The 17,551-nt window shown below is 46.6% G+C and overlaps 1 protein-coding gene across 1 annotated transcript in view; it reads left to right on the top strand.

The window, feature by feature from the left end:
- Positions 1 to 13,828: 13,828 nt before the first annotated feature.
- The window catches only part of BPIFA3 (BPI fold containing family A member 3), an 11,620-nt gene continuing 7,897 nt past the window's right edge, over positions 13,829 to 17,551 (top strand). Inside the window, exon 1 of the mRNA XM_006144001.3 lies at positions 13,829 to 14,136. Within this exon, the coding sequence (XP_006144063.1) occupies positions 14,013 to 14,136 (124 nt within the window). The 5' untranslated portion in view covers positions 13,829 to 14,012. The remainder of the gene's footprint in view (positions 14,137 to 17,551) is intronic.

Raw genomic sequence — 17,551 nt, forward strand, 5'->3', positions numbered from 1 at the left:
GAACAAGGAAATACATAGTCAACTAAACTCTAGAGGGAAGTGAGTATTAAGAAGAAAACAAAACAGAAGATTGTGAGAAAGATGAACTGGGATGGGGGCAGAGAGGGAGGCATAAATTAACAGAAGACTCTCAGAGGAAGAGACAGCTAAGCTGAGCCCTGAATTCTAAGGCAGAGGGAGTTGGGCCAAGACCCAGAAGAAAATCATCACCCACAAAGGGATCAGCAAAGGCCCTGAGGAAGAAATGGATGAATTTTCCTTTGCAAAGGAAAAAAATGGGGCCAACAAAGTGGAGTGTGGAGGGAGCTCAATTGCAGGCAACAACTTTATAAGAGTGATATTTGGCAGAGAAAGGGGGGAGGGGCAATGCCATTATTTATTCATTATCATGTATTTGTCTGCAGTTACTCTGGCTGAGCAAACTCTGCTCCAATGTCATCACCTTTCCAAAAAAGCACATCTACCCCTCTCTTCTTTGCCTCATTTTCCTTTATTACACTCATTACTATCTCACTTTGACTATACTATTTGCTGCTTTTCTGCCTCCCCCATCTAGAATGTAGACTTCCTGAGGGCAAGTACTTTATCTTATTCCCTACTTTATCCCAAGCCCCAGGATTACATAGATAAATCACCCATGGACTCTGACCTCAGGAGCCTCCCGCCAGTAAGGGATAGATAAATAAACAGACAATCTCAGTGCAGTGGGTGCCTTGCTTGAAGTTCTATGGAAGAAGAGAGGCAAAACCCAGCAGGCGGGCTGGACTTGAGGACTCCCAGGAAGCATCACAGAGAAGGCAGAATTTAAACTGGGTATTGCAGGATGATTAAGAGTTTCCTTGTGGGAAAAGCCATTATAAGCAGAGGATACAGCCCATGAAAATACAGAGGAGTGCTCTGAACAATGGGAAGAAGTTCTGGGTGACTGGTCATGAGAGCCTTAGAAAATGGAGGCATCCTCTGAGGAGTAAGGGCAAGTTTGTAGTGAGCCTTACGCATGCTTTATAAGGTCAAGCGCACATGTAATGGGTTGAGAAGCTGAGAAGGTGCAGTCTCTGACAGGGGCCATAAGAAACTGAGTGACCAACACTATAATTGAATCTCTGTCCTTAGGTTGACATCATAGTTATGTAATGCTCTAAAACCAACCCTAGTAAACAGAAATATAACATGAGACATATGTGTAATAGTGAATTTTCTAGCAAAGATATTTTAAAAGAAAAAGAAATTGATGATATTAACTTTAGTAATATATTTACCTAAGATATCTAAAATATTATTTCAAAATACAACCAATATAAAACTTATTCATGAAATATTTTACATCCCATTTTTTTGTAATAATTTGGTCTTATGTGCATTTTATATTTATGGCAATTTCAGTTTGGACTAGCTGAACTCCAAGTACTAATATCACATGTATCCAGTGGCTACCATGTAAGACAATGCAACTCTAACTAAGCTAATTTGCTGCCACGTGTGAAACTTTGAAAACCTAGAACAGGGACCAGCAGGTGGCATAATGGTTATGTCACTGGACTCCCACAAGGTCGACCATGGTTTGAGTCCAGACCCAGCAGCTTCAAACTCATGCCAGGTGCATGTGCATGTGCCCAAGATCCTGAGAGGAGAACTAAAGAGAAGAGATTGCACCATGGCCATCCCCCTTGGAGGTCTCTCTCTCTCTCTCTCTCTCTCTGGCAAGTACATGCGTCCTACAGTGAAAATCTCTTAAAAAAAAAAAAAAGGAAAAGGAATACGTAGAATATCTTATTTTATCTCCACCAATATATCTTGGCTGCCTTTCCAAACAGAAGTTCCAAACTTGTGTCTCCTATATCATATGCCGCCCACAGATATCTTTGGTTTAGCCTAGAATGTGTTTTATAAATGTGAGCTGCCGGTATTAAAAGTAAGAAACGTGTCTTTGGACGAATGAGGGCATCTTGTGATGTGTTCGCATCCTTGTGTCATGGGAGTAGGCCAATGTGAGGAAAAAGACCTATCTTGGTTGATGAAAAAGAGTCCAAGGGAACAGTGAGAAATGCTATCCAAGGATAGACAATCAACGGGTGTACGGGCGGGAATATGGTTCAGCACCATGGAGAGCGGACAGCGACTCTGGTGACGGGGAAGTGGGACGGAGAAAGGCTCTTAGCTCTGGCTTTGTGTCAGCATTTGGAGGATTCTAATCCGTGTATAGTTTGATCAGTCCTCACAACTCTGGGAAGTAGGTATTGCTACTCTCTGTGTTCTAAAGATGGGGAAGCAAAGACCAAGGAACATAAAAATGTTGTCCCATATTTTCATGGGAGAAGGCGGCAGAGCCACAGTAGAACCACATTGTCTGGCTATAGGGCCCACCCTTTTAGTCCCTGTATGCTTCAATAAATAACTAGGAGGATATAGTGTTGACCCAGCAGAGTATCATGTGCCAATAGGCACTGCTACTCTACAGGCCGAGGCCACGTGGGAGGCCCAGATTCGATTTCCAACCCAGTCTAAAACCTGGGATGGGGGTTGGTGAGAATGGAGAGGAACACACCTATAGTCCCAGCTATTCAGGAGGCTGAGGCAAAGAGGATGGCAACCCAGTCTTTAAAAAATAAATAAGTAAATAAGTATGAAGTTGACTGATACCTGGATTATCTCTCACAGAATTGTCCTGCTTGCTGGTCTCCTTCCTGGAACAAACGTCCCTCACATTCTAGGACACCACTTGTGAAGATTATGTTGATTATTCAGCTGCTACCTAGAATTGCATCCCCACTGTGGACCCAAAGATTCCCTACTTCTCTGGGCATGGAGGCTATTTCCCTAAATCCTCACTCAAACCCTCCTCTGTAATCTTGTCACAATAAAATGTTTTGCAGCTCTGAACTGTGGGTTGTCCTGCTTCCATGGTGCTCTGTGGGTGGGGCAACAGTAGCCAGAGATGGTGATGCGTCTGGTCATGATGTTGAGTCTGGAAGACAAAGCAGCAGGATACCTGGGTTATTCATCTTTTACCTCAGAAATATCTGAATGCTCTGAAATGGAGTTTCTCAAAAACTAAAGAACAGACTTCCTGTCTCATCTGGGATATTTTCTGAACTGATTCTACAACCTTGGGTAGTTCCATCTTCTTGGCCACAGTCTCCTCATTGTGCAATGAGGCTGTTGGTCTCATCTTTATGAGCCTTCAGGCAAGAACAGTCTAGAAAATTTGGTTTATGGGACAAAATTTACCTTAGCTTTGGTAACCCCATTTTTTCTTCCCTATATCACCAAATTAATTTCTTTCTTTCTTTCTTTCTTTCTTTCTTTCTTTTTTTTTTTTTTTGAGAAGGATTTTTGCTATAGGGTATGTGTGCTTACCAGAGAGACAGAAAGTGAGAAATCATTCCCCAGGAGGGATGTCCACGCAGCAATCCCTTCCCCTCCATTCTCCTCTTGGGGTTTTCGGCATGCACACACATATGCCTTGCATGAGTGTTTTAAGCCTCCGGGCCCAAGATTTGAACCACAGTCAACTACCTGGGAGTCCAGCAATGTAACCATTATGCCATGGTCCCACCAAATTTCTTACTAGACATTGCTGTTCACTGTTCCTGCTTCCTAACCATCATCCACTCCTCAACGTCTTATAATCAGGTTTATTCTCTCATCTCTTTAAAATCACTTGCTCTAGGTCGGACATGACCTCCATAATGTCCACAGCCAGTGAAGCCTTTCCAGTGCTTGTATTTCTCAAGTCACTTAACCGTTTGCACCTTTCATGGCTGCTCCAAACTCCTCCTACCTGCTCTCCCTCCTCTTTTTTCTTCCTCTTCACTACCCTTTAAGAAAAAAAAATTTTTGACTCATGCCTGACACTCTACCAAGCTTTACATATATATTAAATCACTCACTTTAAAATAAACTGTTGATAATTAAGCTTTCGTCTCTCAGTTCCAAATACATCTTTCTGTACTCTGCTTTATGATGCTGGGCCTGGGATTCTCAAACTACATATCTTCTCTGCTTATGTGCTCCATGGTAGGGTTTGCTGACAGGGGTGACTAGGAGAAGTTGCAAAGCCAAAGGAGGAGAGAAGAAAACTTCCTATTTGCTTCCTATTCCTTTAAGTGTTACCCAGAAACAGTTCTTCAACCCATCAAGGGAAGTTGGTTTGAGTCTACAAGTTGTGTGTGTGTGTGTGTGTGTGTGTGTGTGTGTGTTTTCATGTATTCTCTCATCTCTTTAAAATCACTTGCTCTAGGTCGGACATGACCTCCATAATGTCCACAGCCAGTGAAGCCTTTCCAGTGCTTGTATTTCTCAAGTCACTTAACCGTTTGCACCTTTCATGGCTGCTCCAAACTCCTCCTACCTGCTCTCCCTCCTCTTTTTTCTTCCTCTTCACTACCCTTTAAGAAAAAAAAATTTTTGACTCATGCCTGACACTCTACCAAGCTTTACATATATATTAAATCACTCACTTTAAAATAAACTGTTGATAATTAAGCTTTCGTCTCTCAGTTCCAAATACATCTTTCTGTACTCTGCTTTATGATGCTGGGCCTGGGATTCTCAAACTACATATCTTCTCTGCTTATGTGCTCCATGGTAGGGTTTGCTGACAGGGGTGACTAGGAGAAGTTGCAAAGCCAAAGGAGGAGAGAAGAAAACTTCCTATTTGCTTCCTATTCCTTTAAGTGTTACCCAGAAACAGTTCTTCAACCCATCAAGGGAAGTTGGTTTGAGTCTACAAGTTGTGTGTGTGTGTGTGTGTGTGTGTGTGTGTGTGTTTTCATGTTTCCCCAAACCAGTCTTATCATGCACCTTCAGAATATTGCCCCAGCTAACAGGAGCCCCTCCCCCCAGATGTCTGCTGTTCAATTCCAAAGGGCTCCTCTTCAAGATCCTTGGGTATCAGAATCAGTTGAGCAATGTCTCCTTCTTAGAGGTCTGAATCCAGAGGTCAGGCAGTGGCACAGGACTAATGCAATTGACCCACATGGGAAAGGTCCTTGGGTTTGCATCCTGAAACCCTCCTGAGCAGGCTAGGTGTGCACAAATACCTATGATCTGGGCTAGCTGAGAGGGGTGAGTCACAGCATGAAAACCCTGTTGGGGACATATTCTCTCTCACTCACTCAAAAAATAAACTTAAAAAAGAAGGCCAAGTCCCATTTCCCCAGACCTCTTCCTAAAAGTGTGTAGGTTTTCGTTTGTTTGTTTGTTTGCTATAGAGCACATGCACTCACCAGAAAGACAGAGAGAGACAGAGAGATAGAAAGCAAGAAATCACCCCCAGGGGGGATGGCCAGGCCCCAATCCCTTCTCCTCCATTCCCCTCTCGGGATCTTGGGCACACACACACACACACGTGCGTCTGGCGTGAGTTTAAGCCACCAGGTCCAAGACTCAAACCGCAGTCGACTACATGGGAGTCCAGCGACACAGCCATTACGCCATCTGCTGGTCCCAGTGAGTAGGTTTTTATAGCCTAGAATCTTCCCTTCATTCTTCAGCACTAGAGTTGATAACTACCTCTTATAGTTACTGCCTACTTAGTGACTCAGTGTTACTCATTTACCTTTCAGTCTTCTGATACCATTTAACCACTTCTTTTATTTTTTTCACCAGAGGGCATATAAGCGAGCTCACATGGAGAGACTTTTAATACGAGCACAATTATGACTAAATTTAAGTCTACCAACTTGTCGTTTGCTTTCTATTTGTAACCATCTGTCCTTTGTTCCCTTTCCTTCTTTTTCTGCCTTTTTAAATTTTTTTAAAGCTTTTTTAGTTTCTATATAGAGAGATTAAAATTTCTCATCAAATTTGGGACATTTTTAGCCATTATTTCTTCAAATGTGTTTTCTGCTTCTTCCTCTCTTTCTTCTCTCCTCTGTACTGGGATTTACACACGTTCATATGCTTAATGGAGCCTCGTACTTTGGGGGGGCCCCTGCTCATTTTTCCTGGTTCTTTTTTCTCTCTGCTCTTCAGATTACATCACCTCTATTGCTCTGTATTCCAACTCATAGAGTCTTTCAGCTGCCAGTTCAAACCTCCTATGAAGCCCCTCCAGTGTTCCTTTATATGTTTAATTTCCATTCTGGTTCTTTCAAAAGTTATTTCTATTTCTTGATTAGTATTTTTCATTTCTACCTTTCTCTGTTCTAAAATTCGAGATGATCTACTCTTCTGTCCCCTCTTAATTTCTCACTATCACAATCTCCTTTTTCTTCTTTTTTGTTTTGTTTTGTTTTGTTAGAGGGTGTGCATGCACCAGAGAGACATGAGAGAGGGAAAGTAAGAAAGCACCTCCCATGGGGGATGGCCATGCTATAATCCCTTCTCCTCCATTTCTCTTTTCAGGATTCTGGGGACACACAAACATGCCCTGCACGTTTTTCAAGTCACTGGATCCAGGACTTGAAATACGCAGTCGCCATGTGAAATCTAGTTGTCCTAACCACTGGCTGATTGTTCTCCCCATTTGTTGTTGTTGTTGTTGTTGTTTTGTTGTTTTTGCCTTAAGGTGCAAGTGCCTGTTGGGGGGAAGTGGGGAAGAGAGAGACAGAGACAGTGAGAGGAAAAGTGAGAAATCACCCACCCCCCAAGAGGGGATGGCCACGCCACATTCCCTTCTCATCCATTCTCCTCCTGGGATCTCGGGCATGCATGTATACACAGATTCCTGGTATGAGTTTCAAACCACCACATCCTGGACTTAAGCTGCAGTTGGCCGTATGGGAGTCCAACAATGTAACCACTATGCCATCTGCTGGCCCAGGGCCCCCTTTGTTTGGTCATGATCTTCCACACTCTATTCCAAATAAAATCAGGCCCCCTAGGGAAAAAAGCTTGTTCTTACAGCCTGCTTCTCCCTCCTGGAAGAAGCTCTGTGTTGCTGCAATGGGCTGGGGCAGGGACAGCAGCCCCCTTAGTCCAAAGTGACAGCCCTTCTCTAAAAGTGGAACATGGCAGGAGTAAGGGGGGTAGCTCATGGTTTTGGCTTCTGTTGGAGTTTGAATGTTCCCCTAAAATTAATGTGCTTGGACCTGGTGGTATTGTAAAGGCATTGAGTAAGAGCCACCATGATGCTTCGTGGCTGGTGATGAGGAAGGGGATGGAGAGGACACACACCCCAGCATCCTGCTTCTGGGAAGAGGCTCTAAGAGGAAGAGGCGTGTCTGCTTGCTAAGCACTTTCTAGCTGGTCTCTCCATTCCTGAACCCTCCATCCCTTAGTTCTGTCCCAGAGCATGTCTCCCAGCTGGTGGCTTTCCAGAACCTCCCAGTCAGCCCCCACATCCCCACTTCTTTTTCCCTCCTCTGGCATCTGAAATTCTGTTTCAGGCTAAATGCCACTGGTCCTTCAAGGTCCAGGTAGATGTTATTTATAGATGGGGGGACAGGCCCAGAGAGGGCGATAGGCCTCAGCCAAAGTCTTATACAAAAAAAAAAAAAAAGTCAATAAAAAGAGAGGAAAGGATCACACTTGCTGAGCGCCAAGTGAGTGCCAGGCATTTTCAATGCATTATCTAACTTAATCCTCATGATTAACCAGGCGATAGGTCTCAGCCAAAGTCTTATAAAAAAAAAAAAAAGTCAATAAAAAGAGAGGAAAGGATCACACTTGCTGAGCGCCAAGTGAGTGCCAGGCATTTTCAATGCATTATCTAACTTAATCCTCATGATTAACCAGGGAAATCAACTGTAGTTTTCTCTTGTATAGATGAGAAAACTGGGGCTCAGAGAGGTGCACTGATGTATCCAAGGTGCACACTCAGAATCCACAGTCAGGATTTAAATCTGTGACTAGGGGCCAGCAGGTGGCGGTAGTTAAGGCACTGAGTTCCCACATGGCCAACCACGGTTTGAGTCCCAGACCTGGTAGTTTGAAAATCACGCCAGGTGCGTGCATGCTCAAAATCCTGGAAGGAGAATGGAGAAGGGATTGCAGTGTGACCTCCCCGCCACCGCCACCCTCTTTCCGGAGGATATTTTCTCACTTTCCCTTGTTCTGTCTCTCTCCAGTGAGCATAAGAGCCCTCTGGCAAAAATAAATAAATAAAATACAAAGTAATCTGTGTCTGTCTCAGAATGAAACTCAGTGTCTTTGCTATGGCCTGTGAGGACACACTTGACCTGTCCCCACATACGTTTCTGACCCATGTCCTACCACTCTTCCCCTTTCTCTCTTGCTCTGGCTATGTTTCTGACCCCCTATCCTGCCACTCTTCCCCTTTCTCTCTTGCTCTGGCTACTGGGGCTTTCTGGTTCTCCCTACAACATGCCAGGCACATTCCAGTCTCAGGGCTAGAACATGCTGCCTGAAAGCTCCACGTGGCTTTTTAAACATTCCTGTCTCAGCTTTGAGAGGAGACTCGTGCCCCACCATGTAGACAGGCCCTGCCCCCTGGGGTCCTCTCAGGTGCCACCTCAGCAGGCATCATCTCTTACTCCATCTTATTTTCTAGCACACCCACTCCATAAAATCATCTATTTTTATTTTTGGTTCATTTATTGATTGCCTGTCTCCCCCTCCTCTGGAATGTATGTTCATACGCGCAGGGATTTTTGTCTGTTTTGTTCCCTGTCGCGTGGGGATGCTCGATGAACTGTGGACTCTGATGAGCCAGCGCCCCCTCCTGGGAACGTCTGGGAACTTCACAATAGGGTGGGAATGCACTCCTAGCAGACCTCAGTCCACCTGCAGGATGGTCCTCCATTCCCAGAGGTGGGTGCAGGCAGGGAAATCTAGTTCTGCAACTGTCTGAAGGGCGAAACTAGCGACCAGGCAGAGACATGACGGGCGTTGTCCAGACAAGAATTCAAGTACATTTTCTTCTCCCCACTGACTGACATTTAAGGCAGGTGAGGCTCTGGGTGGCCAGTCAGTGTTAACCTGCCTTCCTCCTTTTCTCCACTTCCGCTAAGTGAAGCTCTGGGCTCGATGGGGACCGTTCCTGCCCCCTCATGGTCCAGAAGATCCATGGTGAGACCTGGCAGATCTACTCAAACTCACTGAGAAAAGTTTAAATATTTGCCATGTGTGTCCCGTGGAGCCTTAGCAGCCTCTAGAAGATGACAGAAAATGCCACTAGACAGAACAGACTCGTAGAGCGCAGGAGGAAGGCAAGGGCCGTGAGCGAATGTATACAGAATAAATAGAGCCAGACCACCTGGGTTCGACTCCTGGCTCCACATGACCCACTGCGTCCCTGGACACGTGACTCCAGAGTCCAGCTCTGCTCGAACCTGCTGGCGCTATTCTTCCTGCTGCTCCTTGCAGTGCCTGTGACTGGAGCCAGGGCTTGAGGATCACGTTGGGGAGCAGAGGGGACGTGAGATGGAGAAGCTGACTGAGACCAAGCGGCAGCTCCTCTGCCCTCCCTCCTGCAGATCTGGCTGCCTGGTTCTTGCCCCAGTCCCACCCCTCTTCAGCTGGGGGTCTTTAGGAGTTCTCAACATCCCCAAGCCCCTGCAAAGGGAGCTAATAACACCAGTGCCTACCACAAAGGGCTGCGTTGGGGATAAAATAAGACATTGCATGTGAAGCATGTAGCCTGCCCATGGAGCTGAGTCAGCACCCAGTGTTAGCTGTGTATGATCATTATTCCCCTAAGTGGGCCTCACGCACCAGGTGCATCACATCACCCAGAAGCTGATTCCCAGGCTCCGCCTACAGAGACTCTGACTCAATTGCCCAGAGTTGGCCCAGAAATCTGCATTTTTACAGGGCCCATCCCTCCCCCCAGAACACTGCCATGCCCTGGGAACTCCAGCTGTCTTACTTTCCCTTCTCTCTCCAGGGTGTCTCCAGAACCCAGAGGAACATCGTCGTCCTTTGGCGAACTCAATATTAAATTCAGAAAGCATCCCCACTCCTTCCTCATCCCCATCGGCTGGAGGAAATTTGTCTTTAGGTTGAAGCTCCGTCTCTAGGCCCAGGCGCGGTGGCAGAGGCAAGGCAGTAGAGGTGCTGCTGCAATGCTGGGGTGTGCGGGGAAGCCCCAAGTTTGCATCCCGGGTCTGCATGAGAATACCAGGCACGCTGTGACTCTGGCTGGCTGCAGGGCTGCAGGCAGAATCACAGCATGAAGACCCTGTCAAGGTTCTCTCTCTCTCTCTCTCAGAAAATAAGCTTTTAAAAAAAAGTTGAGTCTCTAGTTCTCTTTGACTGTTAAGTGTGTGCGTATTATACATATTTGCTTTATATATTTCTACAAAGAATGAGATAAATGAATGACTACATAAATAACAAATTCCATTCCATCACAGAGTGATGTGGGGCCAGCCAGTGGTGGTTAAAGCGGCTAGATCCCACATGGTGGCCGACTGCGTGGTTGAACCTCAACGCATGTGTACCCAAAATTCCCAAAGGAGGGAGAAATGGAGGAGAAAGAATTGCAGCATGACCATGCCCATGGAGGTGACTTCTCTCTCTTTCTCTCTCTCTCTGGCAAGCACATGTACTCCCTGGCAAAAAAAAAAAAAAAATTTTAAGTGATTCTCAAAGTATGGACTTAGCTCCTTGCATCATCTGCCCAGGGTGATCATTCTAAGTGCAACTCCCAACCCACCCCAGACCCCACTGAATCAGGTTCAAGAATCTACATTTAGCACGTCTGTCGTCTGCTGTCCCCTGGAGTTTGAGTCCTCCACCTTGGAGCGGGGACTTGAGGCAGCCTCAGAATCCCAAGGAGGAAAAGTAGCTCTCCAACAGGCCAGTGATGGGCACACCTGTGCAGAAGCTTGCCCGTCCTGTGAAGGGAGGTTCCTGCCCCCTTGTCCTGCTGGTGGGCCCTTCCCTTCGGTCTTACACTTGACACAGGATGCAGACTTCTCACCCAGTGGGTTCCGCCACATCCATCCTGCTTGGTTCCTCCAGCCTGTGGAGCCCTTTCCCACATCAGGGCCTTTTGCTTTTGCAGTTGCTCTGTCTGGCACACCCTGCAGAAGGCTGGCTCCACTCTTCCTCCTGGACTCTACTCAAAGCCCACCATCGGATGGCAGCCATTGCTTTTAACTCCTGCCTGCTGCGTTGCCAGAACATCTGTGCTCTCCTGTGAATCTGCTTGAGAGAGGTGGTTCCAAAGTACATCGCCCACTTCCTGTGTCCCAGGCACCATCTCCGGGCTCTCGTGCCTGGTGTCATGTACTCCTCCTGCTTCCCTGGTTACAGATGAGGACGCTAAGGTTCAGAGAAGTGCAGGGAAGGAGGAGGTAACCAGAAGAACATGGTTTTTGAGAACATGGTTTTTGAGCACAAGTCTGGTTTTTTTTGTTTTGTTTTGGTTTGGGTTTTTTTTGTTTTTGTTTTTTTTGTTTTTTTTGAGAGGTTTTCGCTATAGGGCACATGCACTCGCCCAACAGAAAGAGAGAGACAGAGAGACAGAAAGCAAGAAATCACCCCCCAGGGGGGGTGGCCACACCACAATCCCTTCTCCTCCATTTTCCTCTCAGGATCTTGGGCACGCACGCACACACACCCGGCATGAGTTTTAAGCCACTGGGTCCGGGACTCAAACTGCGGTCAACTACAAGGGAGTCCAGCGACATATCCATTATGCTAACTGCTGGTCCCGAGCACAAGTCTCTTGAACCCTCACTTCAACTCTGAGGTCTACACTGTTATCCTTTTACAGACCTGGGAACCGAGTTTGCCAAGAGGTGGAGACAGGACCTGAACCAGGGTCTGCAAGATTCCAAATCACATGCGCTCTCTTTCTTTCTTTTTTTTTTCAAGTTTTATGTATTTATTTCTTTCATAAGTGACAGAGACAGACAAGAAGACATCGATTCCAACAGGGTTTCAACATTGCAATTCATCCCTGACCTCCTCAGTCCAGGATGTTGGAAATGCACAACCATGGTGTACTCAGAAAGGTTTCTGAATATTCAGCCAGAACCTCCCCATGAGAGACAGCCTTACAGAGCATTGCATTTTACACGGCACCCCCATCCAGCCCCCCAAAGCTTGTGCTCTTAACTACGTATGAGTATGCATCAAACTGGCTCCAAATTCAGTGCTTGCCCCTGAGCAAGGCCCTTCGGCACCTCTAGATCTGTTCTCCCTTGTCAGGCTTCAGGCTCTGCGAGCCCACACCTTCATGCCATGGTTCATTAGATCACATGGCCCTGAGAACCACAAGCTGGGATGAGGCCGAACTGACACTCTCCCACCCCCACAGCATGACGTCCAAAGAGCCAAGGACAACAGATCTGTTCCTCCCAACAGAGCCCACTTGTCTTTCATTTTCTTGACAACAAAGATAACAAAATTCCAACTGGTTACATAAGACCAGGAAGGCTAGAAAAGTACATTTTAAAGTAATCGATATTCTGCAAACATCCCAAGGGCCAGCATGAACTTTGAGAATGGACCTCAAAGAGGGAAATGCAATACCCTGAACTAAAGCTTTCAGTATAATCTCTTACAAAATCTTAGTGAAGTGCCCAAGAATGACCCTGGGGCTTCTGTGCTGTTTGCAAAGGCTGTTTCCATCCTTATCCAGGTAGGACTCTGTCTATTCCCCACACCTGTAAGGGGGAGCACAGGGTCAGGAACAGATGCTTTTGTTCAACGCTCACAGAAGCAGACTTGTGGGGTCCAGATCCCCCAAGACTTGTGTGGCTGCAGTAGAGTGAGCGAGGAGTGGTAGGAGGTGATGTCAGAGAGGATGCAGAGGACCCCACTGGGCCCAGGAGGCACTGTTCTGTGTGCAGAAGGAAATTTCAGAGGGTTCTGAGCAGAGAAATGGCATAGTCTGACTTCTGTCCTGAAATCTGCTCAGGCTGCTGTGTGGAAAAGCAATTACAGGTGGGCAAGGGCAGACACTGGGAATCCAGGCATGATACCCCTGAGAAAATGGTGCCCAGCCAAGATGGTGGTGCTGAGGAGGGGTGTTAGACTTGGTCAGATCCTGGAAATGCAGACAGTATCTGACAGGTTGTGGAGGTGAGCAAGGGGGAGTCAAGGGAAACTCCTAGGGCTGGGACTGGAGCACCTGGATGGTGTGATCTCTTGAGATGGTGAGGATAGGGTTTTGTGCGTGTGCGTGTGTGTGTGTAATTGCCGGAGAATATGTGTGCTCACTACAGAGAGAGAGAAACCCTGAAGGGGTGTGGTTACATCACAATCCCTTCTCTTCCATTTCTCCAACCTCTTAGGAGCTGAGGGACACTTGCTCACATACCTGGCATGTTTATCAAGCCCTGGGCCAGGATTTGAACCATAATCAGTCATGTGGATTCTGCTCCTGTATCACTAGGCGATGGGGATAGAGTATTTGGAAGAATTCTCTAGGACTCCCAGCCCCAGAGATTCAAGGTAAACTTGGTGCTTCTCTGTTCCTCTCCTGCAAATCTTCCCCAGAGAGATCCACCCATACATCCAGTCATTCATTCCTTCGTTTGTATCACCTAACACATCAGTACCTACCACATTGCTGACACAGAGGACTGCAACCATGGGGAGCAATTAGCCTCACACATTGCCTTCAGGAAACTCAAAATGTAGTGAGGATTCAGAGATGAGCCATCCTCACTCATTTCTTCAGTCATTTAATAACTAGACAAGCATACAATAGCATTTCACTTCTGGCAAACAAGCATCCTGGTGGGAATTGAGGTTGATCATGGCCTTAAGAAAGTCCTAGTTCATTGGGGTTAGCCACCTTCACTCAGTCATTCACTGAAAAGTTGCTGTCTAGCCTATGCCAGGGTCTGGGAGAGGACTCCTGTGGGATGACCCAACAGTGGGCTTACTGAGTCTCCAAGCAACACAGTCTCCCTCTGGAGGCCTGGCCTCCCCTCAAGGTTCCACCTGCTGCCCTTGCCATGTGAGCAAGCCCTCGGGGCATCTGCAGAGCCCCTCGCACCTCACCCCACCCCACAGTATGCTAGGAGCTAACTCTGGTGTCATCTTCCTGCAGCAAACCATGAGCCCATCCATCTGGGCGGACATCCTCACTGCCATCTCTCCAGGCCCCATCTGACTCGTCTCAACACCTGCAGGTCCCAGAACCCAAGATGTATCCACTCTGGAGTCTCCTCATCCTCCTTGGATTGCTGGCCTTGCCCTCGGCACTGCCCCCGCAACCTTGGCCCAGCTTGGCTGCAGCCCACACAGACAGCAAATCCACCCTGGCAAGAAGTAAGCTAAGCCCAGTGCTCTGCCTGCTGTCCAGGGGTGGGCAGGAAGGCATCTCCTGGGGCCCACCACTGACCCGCTAGGTGGCTTCCCACCAGTCACCCCTCTCCTTCGTTTTTTCCTTAGACAGCAAGTACAGAAACCTGAGACTGAGTTATATGCCGATCACAGAACACAATCATTATCACGAATCACTGCAAGGCCCCTCTTTTGTATTATTTGATGTTATTTTCTCCCTTTATCCTGCTCTTCATTCCCATTTCCCTACTGTCTTGGCAGGTGTGCAGGGTGTTGAATATATGCATTTAAATATGCCCATATCCTTGAGTATGCCATGTTTTGATTTACATTAATTGCATAGCTCTATATATCTCACTCTGCTTTTTCCTGTTTCCACTCAACGCTGTGCTGTTGACTTCTATGTTGCTTTGGCTGGTGCAGAAAGGTCTTTCTTAAAACTTTCAGAGAGAGAGACCAGCAGTTGGCGTAATGGCTATGTCGCTGGACTCCTATGTAGTCGACCGTGGTTAGAGTTCCGGACCCAGTGGCTTAAGCTCACATCAGGCGCGTATGTGTGCGTGCCCAAGATCCCTAGAGGAGAATGGAGGAGAAGGGATTGTGGTGTGGCCATGCCCCCAGGGGTGATTTCTCACTTTCTGTCTCTCTGCTTCTCTCTGTCTTTCTGGCAAGCACACATGCCCTATAGCATAAACCTGTCTAAAAAAAGAAAAAAATATTTGGAGAGAGGTTCATCCACCTCAGTTTATTTAGCCTTTCTCCTAGGGATGAACGCAGGTTGCCTCTAACTCCCCACTACTGTCAGTTTTACCAAAATAAACTTGCTTGCACTTGTACCTGACAGAACCTGCAGGAAAATTTCTCTGGGAGAAATACCCAGAAGGAGGATGGCCGAGTCCTAGGGCACTGGTGAACTCAATGTAACTAAAACCTTAGGATCCTCTCTGGATGTCTATACTCGCTCCAGGAATAACTGAACATACCTGCCTCTTCATGCTCCCAGCATTGGAGCCCAACTCAACCTGGTTTAAACGATAGAAAAGTTGTATCATTTCACATCATTGAAAGTCATAGACAGGACAAGGTTTGGTTTGTCAGTAACTCAGAGCTGCCACCCAGACTGGATTTTGTCAGTTTCTCCTCACAGCTATCACCATAGTTTCATTTTCAGACTGGTTCCCAGTGTGGTAGGAAAATGGTGGCCAATGACTGCTGGAACTCCAGGGCGTCTTGCTTCCTTCCAATAGGGGAAATAGAAAAGAAAAAGAAAAAAAAAAAAAGCCTTCCCCTCAACATGGAGTAAAGAGTAAAGATTTCTGTTTAGTCTGATAGAGTTAACTGGGGTCACATGCTGACTTTGAACCTGAAAGTCAGTGAGGGCAAACCACCTACTAGTAGCTCAGGTAATCAACAGCTTCACCTAGTCCAGGAAATGGAGAGTTCCTGAATTAAATCAGGGTCCAGATAGGAAGGACTAGATGAACAGATGGATGGATGGGGAAGTGGGTGGATGGGAAGAGGAATGGGAAAGGCGGAAGGAAATTGGATTGGCAACCACTGTTATCTGTTACTTGTAAATTCCCAAGTGCTACTCTCAGTAGTAACCAAAAATACTAAGAGTTCTCAGCAAACCTATACTATAACTCTGTCCTTGAAACTACACTTGACCTTTGAATGACATAGGAGGTAGGGGCACCAACCTCCTGCACAGTTGAAATCTATGAATAACTTTTGACTCCCAGAAAACATAACCACTAATCATAGCCTACTGTTGACCAGAAGCCTTATCAACAACATAAACAGTCAACTAACACTTACTTTGTATGTTCTCTGTATTATATACTATATTTTTACAATAAAGTAAGCTATAGAAAATAAAATGTTAGTAAGAAAATCATAAAGAAGAGGAAATGGGTGATTGGGCAGTGGTGCAGTGTAAAATGCATTGCTCTGTGAGGCAATCCCACATGGGACAGTTCCTGGTTCAAATCCAGAGACCTCCCTGAGTACACACATGCCAGGTACACACTTGCCCATGATCTGGGGCTGGCTGAAGGCTGGAGTGGGTCACGGCAGGATCATATTGGAGGTGCTGTGTGTATCTCTCTCTCTCTTTATGTGTCTCTCACTCATGAAATAAATAAATAAATAAATAAACTTTGAAAAGATAAAATAAAATCTTAAGGAAGAAAAATACATTTACATTATTTATTAGAAAAAATCCACACCTTAGTGGACCCATACAGTTCAAAAGTCAAGGGTCATCTGTGTTTGTCTAGTGTATGTCTCTGCAACTGGACAGAAAACAGGCCTGTGTCCTTAGTGCTCAGCACAGGGCCCAGCACCCAGTAGATAATAAGTATTGTTGGGGGACCAGCAGATGGCATAATGTCACCATCGCTGGACTCCTATGTAATTGACTACAGTTTGAGTCCCAGACCCAGTGGCTTAAACTCATGTCAGGCGTGTGTGCGTGTATGCCCAAGATCCAGAGAGGACAATGGAGGAGAAAGGATTGTGGCATGGCCATCCCCCTGGGGGATGATTTCTCACTTTCTGTCTCTCTGTCTCTCTCTCTCTCTGTCTTTCTGGTGAGCATACACGCCCTATAACAAAAACCTCTCCAAAAATAAAAAGAAGTACTGTTGGATGAATGGAGGGATGCATAGTCTCGATAGTCCTCGAAAGAACCCTATAAGGAGGCCCAGCAGTTAGCATAGCAGTGACGTCACTGGACTCCCACACAGTCAACCGTGAGTCAAGTTCTGGACCTGGTGGCTTGAAAATTATGCCGAGTGTGTGCGCGTGCATGCCCAAGATCCCGGGAGGAGAATGGAGGAGAAAGGATTGTGGCATGGCCATCCCCCCCACCCCTCACTCCCCTGCCCAGGGGTAAGTCCTCATTTTTCTTCTTACTGTCTCTTTCTCTGGCAAGTACATGCACCCTGAGGCAAAAACCTCTTAAAACAAAACAAAACAAAAAAAAAAAGAAGAAGAAAAAGAAAAGAAAGAAAACAAAAGAACCCTATGAGGTGGGTGTCATTACTGCCCCACCTGTTATATAGATGAGGAGTCAAGACTCAGGGCGGTGACAGAGGAGGGATTTGAACCCAGTTCGGTGATTCCAGACCTACTTCCTTGTTTGTAGGACTGGAAACAAAGGGTGCTGAAAGGAGATGTTGGGCTGGCCCAAGAGGACGGGGTGCACATGTGGGGTTTCTGCTGCTCTGCCAAACCCAGAGTTCTCAGAGGGGGAGCTAACTGTAGGGCAGGTCAAGGCAGTGAGGTTCATGCACTGCATGGTGACTCCGGAGACTTGTCCGAGTTGGGCCCCTATGCCAGGCAAGCACTCTGGAGCCCAGAGAGGAGTACTTAGCATGTCTGTAGCTTTTAAAATTCC

This window comes from Tupaia chinensis, unplaced genomic scaffold, assembly GCF_000334495.1.
Source record: "Tupaia chinensis unplaced genomic scaffold, TupChi_1.0 Scaffold000115_1, whole genome shotgun sequence".
NCBI classification, from domain to species: Eukaryota; Metazoa; Chordata; class Mammalia; order Scandentia; family Tupaiidae; genus Tupaia; species Tupaia belangeri.